The 22005-nt window shown below is 37.7% G+C and overlaps 1 protein-coding gene across 3 annotated transcripts in view; it reads right to left on the bottom strand.

The window, feature by feature from the left end:
• The window catches only part of SUGP1 (SURP and G-patch domain containing 1), a 47479-nt gene that overhangs the window by 22747 nt on the left and 2727 nt on the right, over nt 1-22005 (bottom strand). For all 3 annotated transcript variants that reach the window (XM_001366017.4, XM_056822372.1, XM_056822371.1), the window contains exons 2-8: nt 15138-15309; nt 8953-9056; nt 6830-7057; nt 5570-5693; nt 5202-5305; nt 4105-4228; nt 2108-2445 (exon numbers count right to left, since the gene is read on the bottom strand). In XM_001366017.4, coding sequence (XP_001366054.1) covers nt 2108-2445; nt 4105-4228; nt 5202-5305; nt 5570-5693; nt 6830-7057; nt 8953-9056; nt 15138-15309 — 1194 coding nt within the window. The remainder of the gene's footprint in view (nt 1-2107; nt 2446-4104; nt 4229-5201; nt 5306-5569; nt 5694-6829; nt 7058-8952; nt 9057-15137; nt 15310-22005) is intronic.

The following is a 22005-nucleotide window of genomic DNA, read 5'->3' as shown; positions in this document are numbered from 1 at the left end:
ACAAAGGAGAAGGCCAGCCAGGTGGCACAATGGTAAGAACAGTGGACTTGAAGTTATAAAGACCTAAGTTAAAATTCGACTTCAGACACTTACACATATATTCCTAAGTATATGACCCTGGGCAAGTCACTTAACCCCTCTGCCTCGATTTCCTCATCTGTAAAATAAAGATAATAGTTACCTACCTCTGAGTTGTAATGATGAAATAAGATACTCATAAAGCACTTTGCAGACCTCAGAGTGCCACATAAATGTTAGCAAAAAAAATTTTAACACTAAAATTTAAAATTTAACGTTAAAAATTTAGCACTAAATAAGCTCACAAATTTTTCGTAGTGAAGTTGGAAGTTACTTTAAGGGATCATCTAGTCCAACTCCTTCATTTACAGGTAAGGTCATTGAAGCACAGAGAAGATATAACTTACCCAAGGTCACACAGGCACAGTTAGAATAGGAAATTGGATCCTATCACTGCCAAATCCAGCTCTTTCCAATGAACCATTATTCTAAATGTCAGTTATTATAATTGTTATAACTAAGACTATGATTCATATGAATTAAAAGGAAAGAATTTCACATTCAAAGAGTTTATGGTTTCATACCAATACTTCCAATCTGAATGAGGCCCCTCTCTTACATTCCTTTAAAAAAGGTGAACTCCATATTATTTATTTTTCATTCAAATTTTTTACTTTCATCCAAATAACTCTGTGAGTCACTCACCAATAAGAAGATATTCAATAAGAAGATATTCAAGGGGCCTAGGAAGTAGGAAATGCGACAGTACAGCTATGGTTTCTTTTGACAAAAAACTTTGAATCCTTTTCTCCTTTTATATGCCCTCTCTTCACTTCCTTTACCCCAGGAACAAAGTAAATCTCATGCTAATGAAATCACTAAGCAACAAAATCATTAATTTATCTTTATAACAAAAACTTTGGGAAAACAGATTTGAAAGTGGTCTAAGAAAAGAAAGGTAAGATTTTATGGCCTAAAATTGAACTGGGCAAGTCAGGTCACAAGGGATGGAATACTTTCAAGACTTAAATTCTGAGGATGAAAATTTTCAAACAAGGAATAGTAACAAATCACATTTGTATAGTGCTTTAAGATTCACAAAGTCCTTTGCTTACAACAATTCTATCAGTTTGATAGTGGGTATTATTAGCCTCAGATATTTGAGAATTGATCACATGTTCCCAAATCTTCCCTTCTCCAAAACAAACATCCCAAATCCTTTAATTGGGGTTCTCAAATTAAATTGTCTGAATATTCTCCTTATCTTGGTTCCCCCATACTCTTGATATGTTATAGCTTGTTAGATTTCCCCCTAAAATATGGAACCTAGAACTAGATACAATTTTCCTCTTAAGGCTTTCCTTTCCTCTTTATCAATTTAAATATGGGTAAAGAACTCAAAATATCTATATTCTGGGCAATGACTTTGTGGACCAACCTGGCTAGATTCTCCAAAAAGTAAAGTAACTGGCTCAGTTTCACCCAATTTTTCATCTTGGGAAGGCAAATCAACCAAACTAGTTAAGTGAAACTGCTAAACCCTAGGACTAAAAACTAGAACAATGTCCATGTGCCAGCTTTCCTTATATGTCTTGCTAAATTTATACCAAGTCCTTTCTGTGATCTGTCCTTAAAAAAAGGAAGGATGATCAGCTGTGAGATGAAGCTTTGGAATAGCTGAGCTCAGATTTTGACAGGTGCTTCTTTTAACCACCTCAGCTCCTAGAGGAAAACATTCAGTGGTTGCTAAGGAGATACTCTAATGAGCCAGAGCAAAGTAGGATTTTCCAGATAACCCAAGAAATGATACATCCAGTTCCCAGAGTCATGAGATGAAGTAGTTTTATCTCCATCAGCATATAAGAAAAGCTAGATGAGAAGCTGCATTTAGGACTGCTGAGCAGGAAGATTATAGGAAATAAACTTGCTATGTGCCCATTTACAACATATCTGCCTGATCAAGAATATGCTGAAGGTAATATGTGATGAAAAAAAAAAAAGAGTCCAATTAAACTAATTTGGATCTCACTGGGGTACAGTTGGTAGAAGGGGGTGAAATAGATTTTTTAAAATAGGCAATGGTTATTACCTGACAGAGGGGAAGGGGAGGCATCCACATCCTGTTGGACCATCTCAGGTGGAGGCAATTCAACCTTCTCCTCTTCTGGGCCCCATCTGCTCTTCCTTTTCTTCTTGGTTGTAGCTGCAGCTACTGCCTTGCCAGGAGCTGGAGTGGTGGAAATGGTGGTAGAGGAGGAGGGAGGGGATGTGGATGAAGAGGAAGAAGGGGCCTCTGGAGGTGTCTTCCGTTTCAGACCAGGATCAGGTGTGGGGGTTGTACCTACAGAGCTGGCCTTGGCTTTCCGGAACTCCTCCAGTTTCTGTCGGTAGTATTTATAGCCTTTGCTATTCGGTTCATACAAAAACCTATAAAGTTGGACATATGTGTTTCTAACTAAGAAGACCAAACAATATGGTATCAAATTTACTGCTACTCTAGGGCATTAGTTACTTTCCAAAGGGCAGATTATTGCAAATGTCTATGTAGGCTAGTATCATATACTTTGGAATTATTTTAGGTCAATGCAAACTCATAGCTTCTCTCAACTATTACTTTCCCAATATAATGGCAATTCCAGTTCACAATAGACACTCAGTTTCTGGGTCATTAACTAACTATAGCTCTAGCAGGTAAAGATTACCTCTGTTCAGAACAGCTAACTAAAAAGTATAACAACTATATCAGAGGGAGAGTACATAGTTCCACTAACAGTAGGTTCCAAGCTCATGCTGACCAAAGGATATTTTTCCAAGATTCGTTTAAAAGCAAGTTTTTACTAACTGCTCTGAGAAAAGAGGTGTGAATCATTTCACAGCCCACATATTTAATAATGGTGGGGGGGAAAGGATGGAATGGTAGGGGTAGAAATCGGATATTGTTACAACTTTTATCATCAAACAAAACCCAACAAAGAGAACATTTTTGCCTCCCTCAATCCCATATCTAGAAAGTCATCACCTAGATATTGGCTAGGCTGCTCTAGATGAAAGCCTTGAAATAAACAATCTCTTTATGCTAGGAAACTCTATTCAAGTACTACTCTGACTCCTCATGGTATGGCTGGAGGGAAATCTGGCTATGCCAGCAGAAGAGAAGGACTAATTAGGTCCTATCAAGTTGGAAAGGCTTATAATACAGACCCAGCGAAGGTCTTTGTATCTGCTATTTGAGGACCAACCTACCTAAATTTAGAAAGGTTCAGAACCAAAGGATTGGCAATCATGTATTTTTTGTTGTAATTGATGTAATTTTTCTTTGGTTAAAGTAAACATCTCTCAAGGGGCTGCAGGGGAAATGATTTGCAAACCTTAGATGTTATACAGACATGAATTATAACATTCCCTCCAAAGCTGTAAAGAAATTAGCGGACTAAAAAGCTTGACATATGGACATTTTTCTCTAAAATGTCACTCAAAACAGCAGAGTGAATTCAAGACTGGATGTTATACAAGGACAAATTTTTATACATTAGTCAGGACAGAGGAGACAGGAATAACACTGTAGAAGAGAGTTGAGTTCTACTTTGAACAACTTAAGAAGATAGCTTGCCAAGCAATGCAAGCATCATAGAAGACACATAGAGGGTGGGTTAACATAATGTTGTGGAAAGAATTCTCAATTTGGAGTTGAAACATCGGTCTGAATTCTGGTTTTAACACTATCTGTGTGACCACAAGAAAAGCACAAACCTCTGTAAGTTTCAATTTCTTCATATTCAAAATGGGGATAAGAAAGCTCACACAACCTACAAACAAGGCTATTGTAAGTACCTTGTAACCTTAACAGCACTACATAAATGTGGTTTATTACATTATTATTACAGCAAGACCAGAGGTGCCATATGCTATACAGTGGCAGCTAGGGGCCTGTGGAAGGCTGACTTCATTAAACCCAGTTATCTATTTATATCCTCCAGCTAAAACAACACTTCTACAGACAGTATACATCAGCAGCATTCCAGTCAATTGAATCCTGAGGGCTTTCTTTCTTCCCCTGAATGTTACTTGCAATCATTCTCATCTTACCTGAATGCATGGTTTTCCCTGTTGTTCTGCAAGGCAATTGTTTCCACTTCTGGACCCCCATCAGCTATAAACCTGGCCAACTTCTCAGCAAAAGTCTTGGTCTCTTCGTCCTCTGGGGGTGAAACTTTAAGCAGGCTGTCAGTACTGGGTTCAACTCACCACACCCAACAGTCAAAAGCCTAATATGTTCTAAGAACCCCAAGGGCAAGAGGAGGGGTTTATTGGGGGAATGATACAAAGAAAAACAGGCAAAAACGGTAATAAGGTTACTTCACTGGGAACAAAAACGTGGTGCTTACTAGTCTGAATGCTCTGAATGACCCCTGGCCAAGAATTTAAACTACATATATCTCTGGATTGGGACATGGCCTTTCTCTTTTGGAATCTAGGTTTGTATTTGTACCCTGCATTCAGGACAAAATGGATTTGGGAGAGACATTCTTTGTCCAAATAGATGTGGGGCTTGTCTAGGCTAGGCCCAGGGCAATGGAATTAGAAAGGTTTGTCCCTGTGATAGCTTCTCCAGGCAATTTTGGTTCGTCCGCTTCTCATTCTTACCTGTAGAAGGTCACACTATAGGAGCCCTGTATGGAGGAGTAATAAGGGGAAGGAACATGGGGATTAAAGAGCAATTGGCTCTTTATGGGAATCTCCTTAAAAAACTATTTCTGCTCAGCCATCAATTTTTCCCCACTATATTACAGTAGTTTACCATTTAGCTGGGATAGTACTCCATTTAAATTATGATGACTACTTAAAATTTTTCATCTTTCATTTTAAATTTACTGCATTGAAATCTTAAAAATTCATTTCAATTCCACCCACATTTATATTCCAAGAAAGAGATGGCACTTCTGTGCTTCAGTGTACAGTGAAAATTGGCATTTTAACCTTAAAACTCCTTTTGTATTCACAGCTAAGCTTCTGCTACTTGGAAAGAATGAAGCTGCTGCTCTATTCAATTGGCCTGCATCATGAAGCCTTGATACTAACTCTGCAGGCTGTCACCCATGCTGTAAGACCATTCAAACCCAATACAATGAAAAGCATTTCTGACCCTCTGCCCTGGTCTCTCTATTTGCACCACCCTCACCTACCTTTCTGAGAAGATGGTGTCTGTGCATTCTGGTTTTCCTTTTTCATTTCTGCCACTTTCTTTCTGTAGTACAGGAATTCTCTGCTGTTCTTATCATGCAAAAATCTGGAAAGATGGGTCACAAAAATTCATGCAACATGTTACTCTGACAATTTAATTCTAAAGCTTTTGATAGTTACAGTTCCAAAGGCAATAAATAGGCATCTTAATGTAATGTAAGCTCTGAGAGGCATTACACATGTAAGCTGGTTGGCAGAGCTCAAAAGCACTTTTAATTAATTTTATCAAAGTCACAAACATAAGGCCTCAGACCTTAATGCTAGACATTATAAGTTGATTAAAAAATAAATTAAGCATAGTTATACTTACGAAAATGCAGGGTTATCCTTGTAGTCCTCCATAGCAACCTTTTCTAATTCGGGGCCTCCTTCTGCCACAAATCTGGCCAATTTCTCTACCACTTTCCGGGTCTCCGCATCCTCTGGGGGTAAAACTTTAAGCAGGCTGTCAGTACTGGGGTTCAATTCATACACCCAACAGTCAACAGGCACATTATTTCTAAGAACCACAACAACAGACAAGAATGGGATGGGGGAGGGAGGGAAGAAGAGGGATGAAATGGGGGCGATAATCCTAGTATAATGTATAAATTACCATTGACTGCTAGGGGCAGGGATGGAAATCTGAACAGTGTCATGAAATGTGCAAGAAGGGAAAAAGCTAAATCCCTTTGGATCATTGCCAAACCTCAATATGGCCTTCAAAGTAATGATTTATTGCTTTGGAAAAGAGTATGTGGAACTTGTGATGTAACTAAATTGAAGCCTAATATCTTCCTACTAAGATTGAATGATGTTCTCTAAATCCAGAGATACCAATGTACCTATAAGATGTCTGACATTACTGAGTGTCCTTTCTAAAGAATATCCTCTCAGAGTTTCCCCTTTATGGACTACAAACTAGCTCCTGTAGCTGAATAATAATCATGACCGCCCTTCTCACCTCTCCCCAAAGCAGACCTGGAATCAGTACAAAGCACTGAAGTAAAAGTGCCAGAGACCAACATTATTTTCTCCCAGGACAAGAATAGTAAAAGTAACACAGACATCCCCAAATACTCTACCCACATGGATCCTTGGTTAATGTGAATGGAAGGCCCCAAAACAAGAGGAATGGGATTTCCAAGACTCATTCAGAGACTGAAATGAGCAGATCAAATGGACTCAACATGGGGTGTGGGGCATGGAGAAGAATAAGAATAAAGAATCCACTGAGTTTGATCTGTAAGGGACCTTAAAACCAAGGAACCATATTTTATAGAGGTAAAAACAAATTCACAGAGGATCAAGGACTTGCCCAAGGGTCTCAAAGACCATTAATGACAAAGGTAGCCCATAGAATTCAAGTCTCCTAATTCAGGACTCCTGTAAAATGAAGTTCCTTTTACCTCATATAAAAGAATGAAAAACATGGATCCCTTCTCTGAAGTAAAATACACTTGTCATTTACCTAAAAAGTCAGTCCCTATTGGAAATCTGGGTTTGTTCAGTATTTCCATTCCTTTTGTTATTGAATAGGCCAATTAAATAAAAAAACTGGAGGGGAATGAGGGGGAAGCACCACACTTACTTTTAATTTCCAACCACTGCTCATAATCCTCCTCATCGTCATCATCTGGAGACTGGAACACACTCAGACGATTAGCTACAGGGCTCTGCTTGGCATGAGAATAGTTCTTTACTTGGTTGAGAGGGTTGCTCACTCCCAGGCTGGGTCTCTTTCCAATCAAGATTGGCCTTTTCCCAGTGCTTGAGGTAGAGACATTAGAGGGAACACAGGCAGAACTTGGAGAAGCATCTTAGGAGGAAAGAAGAAAAATGACAGCAACAAAAGAAGAAATAGCATTTATTGGATTTAGCAGCCACTACACTGAATTACTTAGCAGGACAGGGCCTTGAGAAGGCATCTTATCTTGTCTGTTATTATGTCTCCAGGCACTGTCACACATAAGAAATGCTAGAGATATGTATATCTGTTCTATGTTTAGAGAGAAAATTCTAAAATCTATTTCTATTCCAAGAGGAACCTTTTCCTCTTCTGTCCTAAATGTTTCTGGTTCCACTTTAAAATAATTTAATTCAATCCTTTAATTTTTTCAAATAAATAAATGTATGAATAGAGTGGGAGGGAATTTCTTATGGTCACAAAGGTAGTAGATGGAAAAATTAAGACTTAACCCCATTTTTTTACTTCAAATTCATTATTGATTAAATATATGATTAGTAGTTGTGCCCATATTTATATTTCAGTTATGCCCATACCATCAATTTATGTCATGACTGTGGACAAGTTATTCCACTTCTCAACCTCACTTTCTCCTATCTAAAATTGGAATAATTCCCACCTCACAAGAGTGTCATGAAAGTCAAATGAGATAAAACACTATGTGGGATTTAATACTACTTATGTATTACTATTATAAGGACATTACATAATCCATATTAACAACAAATCTTAAGATTGCCAAAATAAAAGCCTCTTTATTACAAATAAAACAGAATAGTGAGTACTCCCCATTAAGGCCTTTTTCCAAAAGCAGGGCTTTAAAGAGATGATGTTTGTTAAAAATAAACAGCTTTGATCTCGGGCTGAATTAAACTGGTGGCTAAGCCAGATTAATAGGGATAAAACATAATTCTGATGATGTCACTTCACTGTTCAAAACTTTTCAGTGATTCTCTACTGTCTACCAAATAGAGTTCAGTTTTTAATCTGAAATCCAAGCCCTATCCAATGTGGTTAACTGGTTCCAAACTACCATTACAGCCTTAAATTGTACCACTCATCCTTGTACAAATAATCTAGTCACAATGAAACCAGACCCATTCTGAAAAGGTACTGTTTATTCACACTTCTTGTATTTCCCCATAAACCCAGAATGTACTCTTCTCCATCCCTGCCTACTGACATTCTGCCCATCTTTCAAAGGTCACCCTCCCTGAGGCCTTGCCTGCTCCATATCAACTTAATCCAAAATTAGGCATAATCATTCCTTACCCTCTACTCTTATAACCTTCTCTATTCCTATTATATACTATTTGAGGAAAAGTTGGGGCCAATTTTCTTGAATTAGGACCTTCTGGTATAGAAGCTCATTCCAACAATGTAGTTCCTCAATAATATATATAGTCAGAGTTCCCTGAGGCATTTGGAAGTTCCATGACTCACTGATGGTCATACAACTAAGTATATGTCAAAGGCAGGACTTGAATCCTACTCTTCCTGATTCCAAGGTCTTTACTTCTCATATCATTGGTTGTGAAAGTTCCATGGAGGGAGCTCTCTCTAAGGGTCCCCCACACCCTTTCAGGAAGTTTGCAAAGTCAAAACTATTTTCATAATAACACTAAGAAGTTTTAATTTCGAAAATGGCAAATAATGATAGGTATTTTTTAAAACTTTAGATTTTTAAGAATGTAAAAGGGTCCTGAGATCACAAAGTTTGTGAGCTTCTGCCCTATGCCATGCTGCCTCTTAAGTACTTATTGCTTTCTAATGTCTATTATTTACCTGTATATATGCCATATATATGATTTATTTTGTGCCTTTCCCAAGATCAGCATATAGTAGGAACTTAAATGTCTGTGGAATGCTGAACAGTTGAGTGAATGCCTGCTGTAAGTTTCTAAGACATTCTAAAAACAAAGTTTCCAGAGTCTTCTAGGTCCTTATGTTGAAATGAACTTGCTTACCTGTGCAGGATCTTTCCTTCTGCAGCTTTAGGAACTGCTGCAAGAAGCTGCCATCATTGGCAAACTTATTAGAGACAGAAGCTGAATTTGGTGCACTTGCAATTCTAAGTCCAAAACAAAAGGAAAAGATATCAGATGATGAAAAACAGGATTTTTTAAGAAGAAATTAAATAAGAGGAAGCCTGCCAAGTTTTAGACCGTGAGGGCAAGGATTGACAATCATTGAGCTTTTACTAAGTATCTACAAATGTACCAAGTCTATTGTTAGGCAATGGGAATACAAATACAAAAGACAATCCTTGTACTCAAGGAGCTTAGATTCTACTTGAGGGGATTTAAGATGTTCACTAAAAATATAGGGTATACACAAACAGTGATTTGGTTGAAAGGTATTAACAACTAGAAGGAAATTTCAATGAGGCCTTAAAGGGAACCAAGGCTTCTAAGAGGCAGAGATAAAGAAAGGCAGTATGCACCTCAAGCATAAGGGACCAACCTATGTAAAGGCATGGACCAGGAAGTTGAATGTCCTATACAAGGGACGGCTAGTAAGGCTGTTTGGCTAGAATTTTGAATGTGTGAGAAGTAATGTATAATCATCCTAGTAAGCAAGGCAGACTGGAGCCAGATTATGAAGGTCTTTCAATTCCAGAAGAGATATCTGTATTTTATTCTAATGATATCCCAAAGTGATATCACTTTGACAGTTATAGAGAGGATGATTTAGGGAAGAGAGGCAGGGACCAATTTAGAAGTAGTTCATAGTCTAGAAAAAAAGAGCCTGAATTAGAATAATTGTGGTGAAAATTGAGAAAAAGGAATAAATCCAAAAAAGTTCAATTACTGGTTTTTCCAGAAGAGAGGTTAAGTGACTTGTCCAGGACCACCCAGCTAGAAGGCATGTGAGATGGGCTAAGAACTGGAACTTTCCTAACTACAAACACAGAAACCTATCCACTGCACCACACTCTGAGCCAATTAGAGATGGATAGACAAGCTTTAATAACTGACTGGATGTAGGGTGGGAAGTAATAAAAGTAAAATGCTAGGGGGGAAACACCACAACTTTCATCCTGTCAATGCCAAAAATGGATTTCATTTACCCAAGTGACAATCATACTCCTTAACTGTTCCTAGTATGGGATTCCCTCAGTGCTTTTACCAAATGTGAATCAAAATATCAAGTATGCGACAACAGAATAGTAAGAGCCAGTGGGTATCCCTAGAATGAGAGCCTTTGAGTTGGAAGAACTAAGAGATCATTTAATCTAGTCTTTTCATTTTACAAACAAGACAACTGATGTTCAGAAAGTAAAAGAAACATCATCAGGACTCATAAAGAAGACCTGGGGCTAGGACTAAAGTCTTCTCACTCTAGTTCAGTGCCCTTTTCAGGTTTCTCAGGATTGGTCTGGAAAAAATCATTTATATCCATAATCATCTACATGTAAGCTAGGATTAAAGGAAAGAAAAATATTTGTCAAATAATCTTATAAAATTTCAATTATTTGCCAACTACCCAAGTACCATCAACTTGACTCTCACTCAGTAGTCAGCTTGTCATTTGTTTTTGTACAGGCCCAGAGCTAAGGATTGTTGGCCACTGACACCAAGCTCTAGATGTAAATTACCATTTTAGTTGGAAAAGTTGAAAAGAAGCTATTGTTTTCTTAGTGGGAACATGCTTAGTATGGGTAATATTTTCTGTCTAGACTTATGATTTAATTAGTATACAGAACCTAGTCTGGGAACTGTATAAATGGAGATTTTGAACCTCCGACTTCATTCCCCAAAAGTCCTTGGTATTTCCCAGATTTTGCTATAATCTGTCCAGCGTCTCCATGTTGGTGAGATCACATTATTGGTATTTAACTGGCAATAACGCCTCCAAAGTCCTTTTTGTTGCATGATGTAGCATCAGCAGTGATGGTGGTAAGGTAGGGAAAATTTGAAAATGGCTAACCAGCCATGAGCACATGGTTTGTATTTTGTATCCTCTTTATTCCTTAATTCCTAATGATCCTTAATAAATGTCATAAAATAAAATATTTTTATTATTAGAGATATAAGTTTAGATTTTATAGTTGGCGACCAAAAGGGACAAGAGAAAAACTCTCAATTTTTTTTAAGTCTAGATAATTTTTTTAAGCCACGTTTCTTTTTGCCCAACCCATCCACCCTTGCAAAGCCGCTTCCCGATTCCATTCACTCCTGCTGCTAAATCCCAGTGGCTTGCTTCTACTCTTGCTCCTGCTCCTGCTACCTGCTCCTGCCTCTAGCCATCCTCTCCTGACTTTCTTGACCCAGATCACTTGCTCACCAGCCACCACCCCTGGCCCCAGCAACTCTACTTCCTGATCTCTGACCTCCAACCCAGATCACTCATACAGGCCCAGCCCCAGGACCCAGGCTGCTGGTAGCTGCCACTATGTCTTCGGAATCACAAACCTAGCTTCTTGGTGGCAGCAATCAGCAACAGCAGTAGGGGTCAGAGTTAGGTCAGAGGCAGATTTTAGGAGCAGAGCCGCTAGGGGCCTGGGATCGGGGTCCAGAAGAGCGATTGGGGTCAGGGGCTGGAGAAAGCAGTATCAGCAACGCCAAAGTCAGCGCAAGGAATGAAGAATGAAGAACTCAAGCAGTTGGGCGAGAAAAGAGGTTTATCTCTTCACCAAGAGTCCTCTGGTTAAAAATAGCCTGGCTAGTAGGAAGTGCAAGCAACTGGGTAAAAAGTAGGAAAAGAAAAATGCAGCAGCTCCAAAAGAGTTAGAGTTTGCGAAGGTGGGTGGGGGTGGGCAAAAAGCCTTGGCAGGAGAAACATGGCTCAAAAATTACCTAGGCCATCTTAAAAAAAAATTGAGAGTTTCTTGTCCATTAGTAGTTGCCATCTATAAAAATTAAATCTCTAATAAAAATATTTTATTTTAAGAGATTTATTAATGATATTAGAAATCAAGAAATAAAGAAAATACAAAATAAAGACCACGAGCCCATGACTGATCAGTCAGTTCAAACACCAGCCTTACCACCACCAAGCTCAGGACCATTAGTAAAGAGCTGGGACCTTCCACATCCCCGCCTAATATCCCCCGTTGACAGGAAGTACATAATGACAGGAAGTCAGTGGGCTCCTGGGAAATGTAGTTCTTTTTTTAGGGTAACAAGTTTTTAACTATATACTCTTATAACTTTGGGGATTCTGATACTTTTGAATGTGCATTACATGTTGTTCATTATAAAAAACTTACTTTGTGAAAATCATTTGCTTGTACTCACAGTAGATCATGGCCAGGTTTGAACAGGAAACGGATTTCATTTTTGGTGAGAAACCTTTGTAGTCTACATTTCCTTAGATGACACAGTGTGTCAATTATTATAAACTATATATTTTTTATTTTTAAAGCTCTTATTATTTTTTCTTGCATGTGCAATATACCATTTCAGTTTTTATTTTTCCTCTCCTTTTTGTATTTGAAGCACATGTCACCAGTACTGAGATTTTCTTTAACTTTTTTGATTTTGTAGTAATATGTTTAAAATATATTTGCTATAATGTCAATGCATACCCAAAAAGCTTTAGCTATAAAAATGATGCCATTGATTGTTTAAAAAATTGTGGGACTTTGCTTAATGATTCTGTCTGATTCTAGGAAAAGAGATTACAAAAAGAGACACTGCACAGTGCCAAAGAAGCACAAAGCTAAACTGCATAGTGCCAATCGAGCACAAGGTCAAAGAGACCAACCAATCCCAATGAGATTGATGAAAATTTTGAGCCAAGACAAGAGGACTTGAACTTGTTTAGGGATCGAGGTTGTGGCTGTTTTGACATATGTCAGAGGCAGGTCTTCCTTGTCCCACATTCTATCAAGTATCTCAAACTTGGCTCCTACCTGGCTCCTATAATCTAGTCCCTTTTCTGTCTTTCATGGTATGGCAAACTTTCTATAGTCCTGGCTACTGACTGGGTAAAAGCATAATTGCTTAAATCATTTTAATTGGGCCCTGATTCAAGGACCTGTTATAGATTTGTTTTTCCTTTACTTAGAATTTTTACAAAAAGATTTTGACAGTCTATTTCATCCAAAAATTATTTTTTAAATTTGGATTTTTTAATACGTTTTATTTCTCTTGCCAATTGATTCATATACCTCATAATCAGCCATGCATTCCTACGTGATCCCTGTATTTTTCAACACCCTCTTCAGGGGGGAATGGATTATTATTATTGTTATTTTAAATTGCAAAGTTTAAATTCTTTTTGAGAGTAATTTTAGGATAAGAAACATGCTACCTCTCCAAATCCAGAAAGTGATCTTTTGGAGAAAGCACCATTAAGATGCCTGCACAGACCACACGCTGCACCAGAAGATCCAGAGTAAACTTTGGGATGTGGTGATTTGAACTGTGTGGCGTTGAATGCATTTGTTTTGTATGTATACTCTTATGCGAAAGGGGACTGCCCCCAACTGGCTTTTTGTCAATATGCCTAGCAATTATTGGTTTTGTTCTCTTTTCCTCATCCTCAAATTATTGTAATTTCATAGCTGGTATGTTTACAAGACCCACTGGAGAGACTAGTCTTCCATAGGTCTCAAGGGGAAATGTATAAATGGAGATTTTGAAACTTTGACTTCATTCCCCAGAAGTCCTTGGTATTTCCCAGAATTCCCTATAATCTCTCCTGCATCTCCATGTTGGCGAGATCATGTTATTGGTATTTAACTGGCAATAACGTCCCCACGTCCTCTTTTTTTTGCATGATGTAGCATTAGCAGTGATGGTGGTAAGGTGGGGAAAATCTGAAAATGCCTAACCAGCCATGGGCATGTGGTTTTTATTTTGTATCCTCTTTATTCCTTGACTTCTAATAAATTTCTTAATAAACCTCACAAAATACAATATTTTTATTATTAGAGATATAATTTTAGATTTTACAGAACTCCCTCTAACAAAGCAGACCAGGAACTTGTACATAACTTCTAGTTTTAGAGAACAGCCTAGGATGGTGAGAAGTTATGTGACTTGTCTATAATCAAATAGCAGGATTGGAATCTAGGTCTTCCTGATTCTGAGGAACAAATTCTTCTACATCAAGTTGCCTCAATTATAAATCCAGCACTTTGCCAGCTTCCTATCAACCACACTGATTTACTCTTGATGCACTTTAATAGAATACCCTTGCTATTGTAAGCAAAATCTTATTTGGCAAACTGAAAAGTTCGAAGCTTTGGGCCTCTCTCCTTAATAAATTAAATATCATGTTTAAATCTGATGTAATTCTTTTAAGTGAGTTTTGCTCAGTAACATGAATAATAGAAAGACTATAACACTACCCGCACTTTTCATAAATGCTTTTGGCTAGCTAAAACAAAATCTCATCTTTTTTGAGGCACATCATTAATTATGACTTGCCTCTGTTTTGATCAGGCAGAACTGAAATCACTGAGAAATATCTTTCCAGATATCTTATATCCTTTTATGACCCATCCCCATGCCTTATATTCTATACAATCCAGTCAATGTGGACTATTATTTGTCTTTCTGCTTGCAGTATTTTTTTGTGCTTGGAATGAACTCCTCCTCCATTTACTCTTTGTTGCAGTCTCTCTTTAATCAGTTGATAAATATTTACAAAGTGTGCAAGGAATTGTCTTAGGCACTGAAAAGGAAAGATAAAAGTAAAACAGTTCCTGCCCTTACATTCTAATTGGCAGAGGCAACAGGCACCTCTATGTTTGAATATTATATATGCATAATATACAAATGAATGCAAGGTTGCTTGGGGTTAACACTAACAGTTTTATATAGAAGGTAGTGCTTAATCTAAGTTTGAAAGGAAATCAGGACCCAACCCAGGTGACCATTTCCTCCATGAAACCTCCTCTGACATCTCTCCCAGAGGCAAACTCTCTCACCTTCCTCAAATTTCTCACTTTCCCTGATCCTCCTTTGCCCCATTCCTTGTATTACAGATGACTATTGTGCATATCCTTTCTTCTTATTAAGCTGTAGGCTTTGTGAAACCCAGAGTTTCTTTTCTTTGTATTTTCAGCAGAGAATTTCCATACAGTAGGTACTTAATAAATGTTTGATGAATGAATATGAATTACAATTAAGATCCTATCTGAGAAACAATATTCCTGAGATATCAGGACTACCATAAAAACTCTCAGGGATATACTCACTCCCTGGGTGGTGGAGGCTGGGGAGTCGTCACATGACTCTGTTTGGCTTGTTGTTCCATTTTGGCCTCAATTTCCCGCTTCTTCTGTGCAATCAGTTCTTCTTGATGAAGAATATTCATATTCATCTTCCCAGATTTAGGTGGCGCAATTCCAAACCACCTGTTGGCTTTTCCTACAGAGGTAAAACAAGACCATTAGGAATCATCATCATCTAATATTCTTTGAAAGGAGTTTATACTCTAGCCAGGAAACCATCTAAACAAGTATTTGTTAAATTTCTATAATATACAATACACTGTTCACTCTGCTAGGTGCTGGAAGCTATGAAAATGATAATCGTCCCCCTTGTCCTCAAAGAACTCATACTCTAGTAGGAAGATACAATGTATACACAAATAATGTGAAATGATACATGGTCAGTTCATCAAAGTCAAATCAAATGCAATGGGAACTCTTGAGGTGGAAAAAAAGTATTAATACCAAGGATAAGGGAGGATTCATGGAAGAGAAGAAAGGATTCCTCAAAAGCTCACTCTTATGCAGAGTGAAAGGAGCAGAACCCGGAGAACATTGTACACAGAGACTGATACACTGTGGTACAATTGAATGTAATGGACTTCTCCCTTAGTGGCAATGCAGTGATCCCGAGTAACTTGGAGGAATCTATGAGAAAGAACACTATCCACATCCAGAGGAAAGACTGTGGGAGTAGAAACACCAAAGAAAAACAACTGCTTGATTACATGGGTCGAAGGAGATATGATTGGGGGTGTCGACTCTAAACAATAAACATGGAAATAGGTTCTCATCAAGGACACATGTAATACCCAGTGGAATTGCACGCAGGCTACAGGAAGGGGGGGAGGGGAGGGAGGGAAAGAATATGATTCTTGTAACCAAAGAATAATGTTCTAAATTGATGAAATAAAATTAAAATTTAAACACACACACACACCACTCTTACAGGTGAGCCTTAAAGAATAGGGAAGGTGTGAACAGGTGAAAAATCAGGGCAGATGAATCAGGACAAGGGTTGAGTATCCTAAGTAGAAGGAAACAGGGCAAAGTATAAGCAAAGACAGGACGGTGGGGAAGGAGGATGGCCACCAGTATAATTTGGCTGAAGCATGAAGAATGAAGAATGACATAAGATTGGAAATGAGGAGTGATCAGACTACGGAGGATTTTAAATGCTAGACCAACAAATATGAGGTAGGTCATAAAGGAAAGTTTCTTCTTCATTTTTTTAACAGAGTAATATGATTAGTGGTTAGACTTAGATGGTCTTTGGTCCCCGCCAGCTCCAAATCTAAGAGCTCTGCATAAAGAAGATGATCCTGTCTAACATGAGTCCACATTTCAATAGAGTATCTAAGTGCCTAATAAGTTCAAAGGAAGGTGGCACTATTGTAGATTAAGGTGATCAGAAAATTCAAAATTGAAAGGATCTGAGCCAGGACTTGAAATTTGCTATAAATATCTCTTTTGAATTTACTTCTATCTCTGCATAACACAGTGTCTGGCACATAGGAAGTACTTTCCTTTCCCTGCTTTGCTCCGGTCTTTGGAAATATCAAAAACATGGTTTAGTTGCTGTTTTATTCTGGAATTTCCCTTGCTGCCCAGGGTCTCCTTACCCTAGAACATCTAACAAATACTTTTGTCTTCTTACCCTGAACATCCTTCGTCCAAGCTGGTCTCCTTCCTCTCACTAGTGGTTTTTTTTCTGAGGCTGCCATTTTCTGGAGGATCCTAGGCCAGCCAACCTCCATTTCCCACCTACCCTTGTCTTCTCCCATTAAACTTAAGCTCTTCAAGGGTAGGAACTATCTTTTTGCTTACATCTGTAACCCTAGAACTTAATATAATGACTGACACACAGCAAGTACTTAATGAGTACTTCTTACATAGTTTAATAAATGCCTGTTGAATAAAATGGAATAAGCTAAGGAGAGAAAGGACATTCTAAGCAAAGAGAACAGTATAGCAAAAACTAAGGGGGAGAAGGTACATTGAAGTGGGAAACTGAACAGGTCAATTTGGCTGAAGCAGATTCATATGCACAAAAAAATGGTTGTTTGGAATACTATGCAGGGCCTTGAATGCCAATCACTGAGCATTTATTAAGTGTCTATATGCCAGGCACTGTCCCTACAAAAATTAAAATTAAACTAGTCCCTGCCCTCAAGAAACATGAAGGGGTGCCCCACTAACAGATGAATGGATTAGGGCAGCCTTCGTATAGAAGGCAGTACCTATGAAGGATTCTAGGAAAAGGAGGTTAAAAAGGGAGATTACTTCCAAGAAGAGATTCCCTTCCAAGAAGGGAAACAGATAAAAAGGTAAAGAGACAGGAAATGGAATGTTGAATATAAATAGTAAGAAAACAAGTTTTACTGAATGACAGAAAACCAAAAACGGGTAATATATTATGGTAAATTGAAGATAAGACTACGATGAGCTTTAAATTTCTTCTTAGAGGTCACAGGGTATCACTGGAATTTACTGAGTAAAGGAATAATGTGAGATGACTTCTTTAGGAAAAGCACTTTGGCAGCTATGTGGAGGATGGCTTATGGAGGTTTAAGGCAAGGTAGGTAAGATCCAAGGCAGGCAGATAGAACTATTAAAAGAGCCCAAGTCTTTAAAAGAATGGATTCCTTTTGATCCAGGGATACCACTACAAGGTCTGTATCCCAAAGAGATTTAAAAAAAAAAAGAAAAGAACCTATTTGTATAAAAACACTTATAGCTATTTTTTTATGTGGTGGCAAAGAATTTGAAACTAAAAGGATGTCCCTCAGTTGATGAATGGCTGAACAAATTGTGGTATATGATGGTGATGGAATACTATTGTGCTATAAGGAATGATGAACAAGATTTCAGAAAGATCTGGGAAAGACCTATGCAAAATAAGCAGAAACAGATCATCATACACAGTAACTGCAATATTGTGGAATGATCAAACGTGATAGACTTTGCTATTAACAGCAATATAATGATCCAGGACAAATCTGAGGACTTATGACAAAGAATGCTATCCACTTCCAGAGAAAGAACTGTTAAGAGTAGAAATGTAGATGAAAACATAGGATTTATCACTTATTTATTTGGCTATATGTTTGAGGATTTTGGTTCTATATTTTTTTGCTTACAAAAATGAAAAATATGTTAATATGTTTTGCTTGATAATACATGACCCAGATTGAATTGCTTGTCAGCTCTGGGAGGAGGGAAAGGGAGACAATATGGATCATCTAACTTTGAAAAATTTGTGGGAATTTGTTATTAAAAGAAAAAATGTAATCAAGTAAAAGAGCCCAAGTGAGAGGTGAAAGTGGATTGAATTAGGGTAATAAATACATCGGTATATAGAAGATGAATGCCAGATATTTTGTGGAAGTATAATGACAGGATGTGGCAAATGAATGTGGAGATGATTTTGAGGTTGTGAACCTAGAAAGTGGTGTTCTTAACAGTAACACGAAAGTTCTAGGAAAGGGGTGAAATGATTTCTGCTTTAGATTGAGATGTTGAATTTGAGATGCTTATGGGACACTGAGTTTAAAATGTCCAATAGGAGCTGAAGTTCAGGTGAGACACCAGCATTACAGAGATAAGCAAGACAACTGCATGGAGATGATAACTTAAATGAATAAGGTTATCATCTGAGAGTGTAGACAGAAGAGAAGCAAGTTAAAGAAAAGTTTTAAATGTTTTTATAAATTAAAGAGTGTATTAGAAGTAAAAATGAGAAAGAAATGAGGTTATATATGACAGAATTGGAAAGAGAATTAACAGCCTGGCACAAAAAGTGCAAACTTAAGGAAAAAAACTCCTTTAAAATTAGAATGACCCAAATCAAAGGCAATGACTCCATAAGGCAATAATAAATATTAAAATGAAGTCAAAAGACTAAAAATATATATTAGAAAACTGTATCTCACAGCAAAAGTTGACCTGGAAAGTAGATCAAAGAGAGTTAGATGAAGAATCATTGGACTGGGGGCAACTTAAGTAATTCAGTGGATTGAGAGGCAGGCCTACAGACAGGAGGTCCTGGGTTCGAATTTGACCTGAGACTTCCTAGCTGTGTAACCCTAGGCAAGTCACTTGACACCCAGTACCAGGAAGGTAAGAGTTAAAAAAAAATTTTTTTTTAAACATTACCTGAATGCTACAACCAATAAAAGAGACTAGAAATCTTATGAAGCCATAGTCAGGACCACACAAGCACATTTAGTAGTCACTACCATAAAAAAGAGAGCTTGCAATATAACATACTAGAAAGATAAAGGCTAAGAGTCAAGAATTACTTAACCAGCAAAACTGAGCATAATCTTACAAGGGGGGAAAAACTTAAAGCAGAGTATATCCTTAAGTGCTGTAAACCTTAAAATTTCTTAGACTTATAAATGTTGGAAATTTCACCATTGGGAAATTTCATACTTGAAAAATTTCCTATTGATAGTGGGAACTCTATTGGAATGTGAACCCCATTGGCATGGGAGGTTCCTCCTCCTCCTCCCTTCTTAAGATTACTTTAGGACAGAAACCTTTTGCTGAACAATGGAAAGGGCTTTGACCTATGCTTAAGCATAGAACAGGAAGTTCTTTGAGTCATGATTGATTTTAGAATTGATACAATAGAGATACTTGGAATGACAGAACCAGGGGAAAATACAATTTCCACCCCACTCAGTCCTAACAGGATTTAGGAAGGGCTGCAGCAAAGGATCAAGATTTAATTATTTGAGAATATGACCTTCAACAGACATGTGCAAAGCCACAGACCTCTGGGCGGTCCTGGGTTAAGCTAGAGCCACCATTGGCACAGGGAAGACATGGACAGTGATTGGTAGATGTGAGAACTGAGGGGAGGGAACTTGGATGGTTTCCTTAAAGATAGAGGGGTCTGAGGACTGAGGGGGGTTGGAGGGAGAGGTTTTTGGTCTGAGAGGTGGTGCTTTGAGAGTTGGCTCTGAAGGAAGCTGGAGGTGGAGGCCCCTGAGACTGTTTCTCCATTTTGGTCACATGAGTAATAGGGACTGATCTCCTTTCTTTGCCTCAGCTATCTAAGGGCTTGGGCCTTTTGGCCCAGCCTAAACAGAAGGGGTATTTAAGCCCTATTCCCTTCTCTCCCCTTCTCTCTCTCTCTCTCTCTCTCTCTCTCTCTCTCTCTCTCTCTCTCTCTCTCTCTCTCTCTCTCATTCCTTTCTTCCTCCTGTTTGTAATTAAACTCTATAAAGGTTGACTGCTGACTTGAGTTTTCATTTAGGAATTACATAGCTGAATTCCTTGGCGACCTTAAATTAATATGTATCAGTCTTTTAAAGTGATTTCCTTGTCACAGTGCATATATAGAGGTCAAGAAAAACATAAAAAGGTAAATATGAATAATAACAAGGGACTACACAAGGATAAACTGTTTACATTCTAAAGTGAGTATGTAAGTGTTGGAACATGATTTGCTGCAGGATAAGAAATAATGAAGAGGATGACTTCAGAGAATTCTAAGATTTGTATGAACTGATGCAGAGAGAAATGAGCAGAACCTAGAACAAAACAAAAAGTAACAACAATAATGGAAAGATAAATAACTCTTGAAAGGTTTAGCAAGTCTAATCAGAGTAATGACTAACCACAAATCCAGAGGAATCCTGATGAAATTTGCTACCCACCTCTAGAGGTGAAGCACTCAAGAGTGTAGAATGAGACAAAAAAACAAACAAACACTTTTTAACATGGCTATTGTGGAAATTTGTTTTACCTGACAATACGTATTTGTAATAGATGCTTTGTTTTTCTTTCTATCTCACTGGGAGGGAGAGAAGGCATATTTTTGCTGATTGAAAAAAACTTAATTTTAGAAACGAACAACAAAAAAAGTTAAACTGCATATGATGGCAGAATACATGAGAGGGGAAGGGAAGTCATGAGCATAGGCAGTCCAATTTTGATGGAACATCAAGTATGTAAAGGGAAGAAGTGTGAGATCAGCCTGGAAAAGTTGCTTGTTAGTTAGCTTATGAAACATCTTCAATGAGTTTCTACTTTATTTCTTTAAGCAATGAGGAACAAAGAGCAATTGGAAGTTTTGGGGGTAAAGTGCCATTGACAGAATGATACATTAGAAAGACTAGGGCAGCAATATGAAGGACTGATTGAAGAAAGGATATAATGGAGACAGAAAAAGAATTAGATTATTACAGTAATGCAGGTGGGAAGACACGAGCTATTAAATAAGAGATGTTCAGAGGTAACTGAGAAGAGGCACTGGATGCAAGAGATATTATTGCTTCTGAAAGAAAAATTCTGTTTTCCACCTAGCTCTAGTTTAGAAAGACATCTTCAAAATTAAGTATCTTTCCCATCTGGCTCTGTAATACTGTTATCTCTATGCATTTTACTTTTCTGGATTACTGAAATGAAGAATTGAGGTTAGGGAAAAGGCCCACAACATTTCCTTTTTAAGCTCAAAACTTAAACTACCAAAATTTTAAAAATAGAAGTTTTCTTTTTTGAAAATGAAAACTATATTGATATCTTGTTTTTACACCACTTACATTTCACAATCTAGCCTTCACTCTCTCCCTGAGAGCCATTTCCTATAACAAGGAATATAAAAGAGGGAGGGGAAAAAAACCTAGTTCAGTAAAACTATCTAACATATTTTTAAAAGTCTGACATTATATCAACAATATTCCACAACTACAGCCCCCTCCATCTATAAAGAAAGGAAGGAGGTGTCTAATTTTTCTTCTTTGGACAATTAAGATTTTCACCAAAAAAGCATAATACTTCTACAACATAAATATTAAACTCAATCATGGAACTTAAAGTCATCTAACCCAATCTCCTATTCCTA

Source organism: Monodelphis domestica, chromosome 3, assembly GCF_027887165.1.
Source record: "Monodelphis domestica isolate mMonDom1 chromosome 3, mMonDom1.pri, whole genome shotgun sequence".
Lineage (NCBI taxonomy): Eukaryota > Metazoa > Chordata > Mammalia > Didelphimorphia > Didelphidae > Monodelphis > Monodelphis domestica.
The sequence above is the reverse complement of the archived record's forward strand: the minus strand, read 5'-3'. Positions and strand labels throughout refer to the sequence as shown.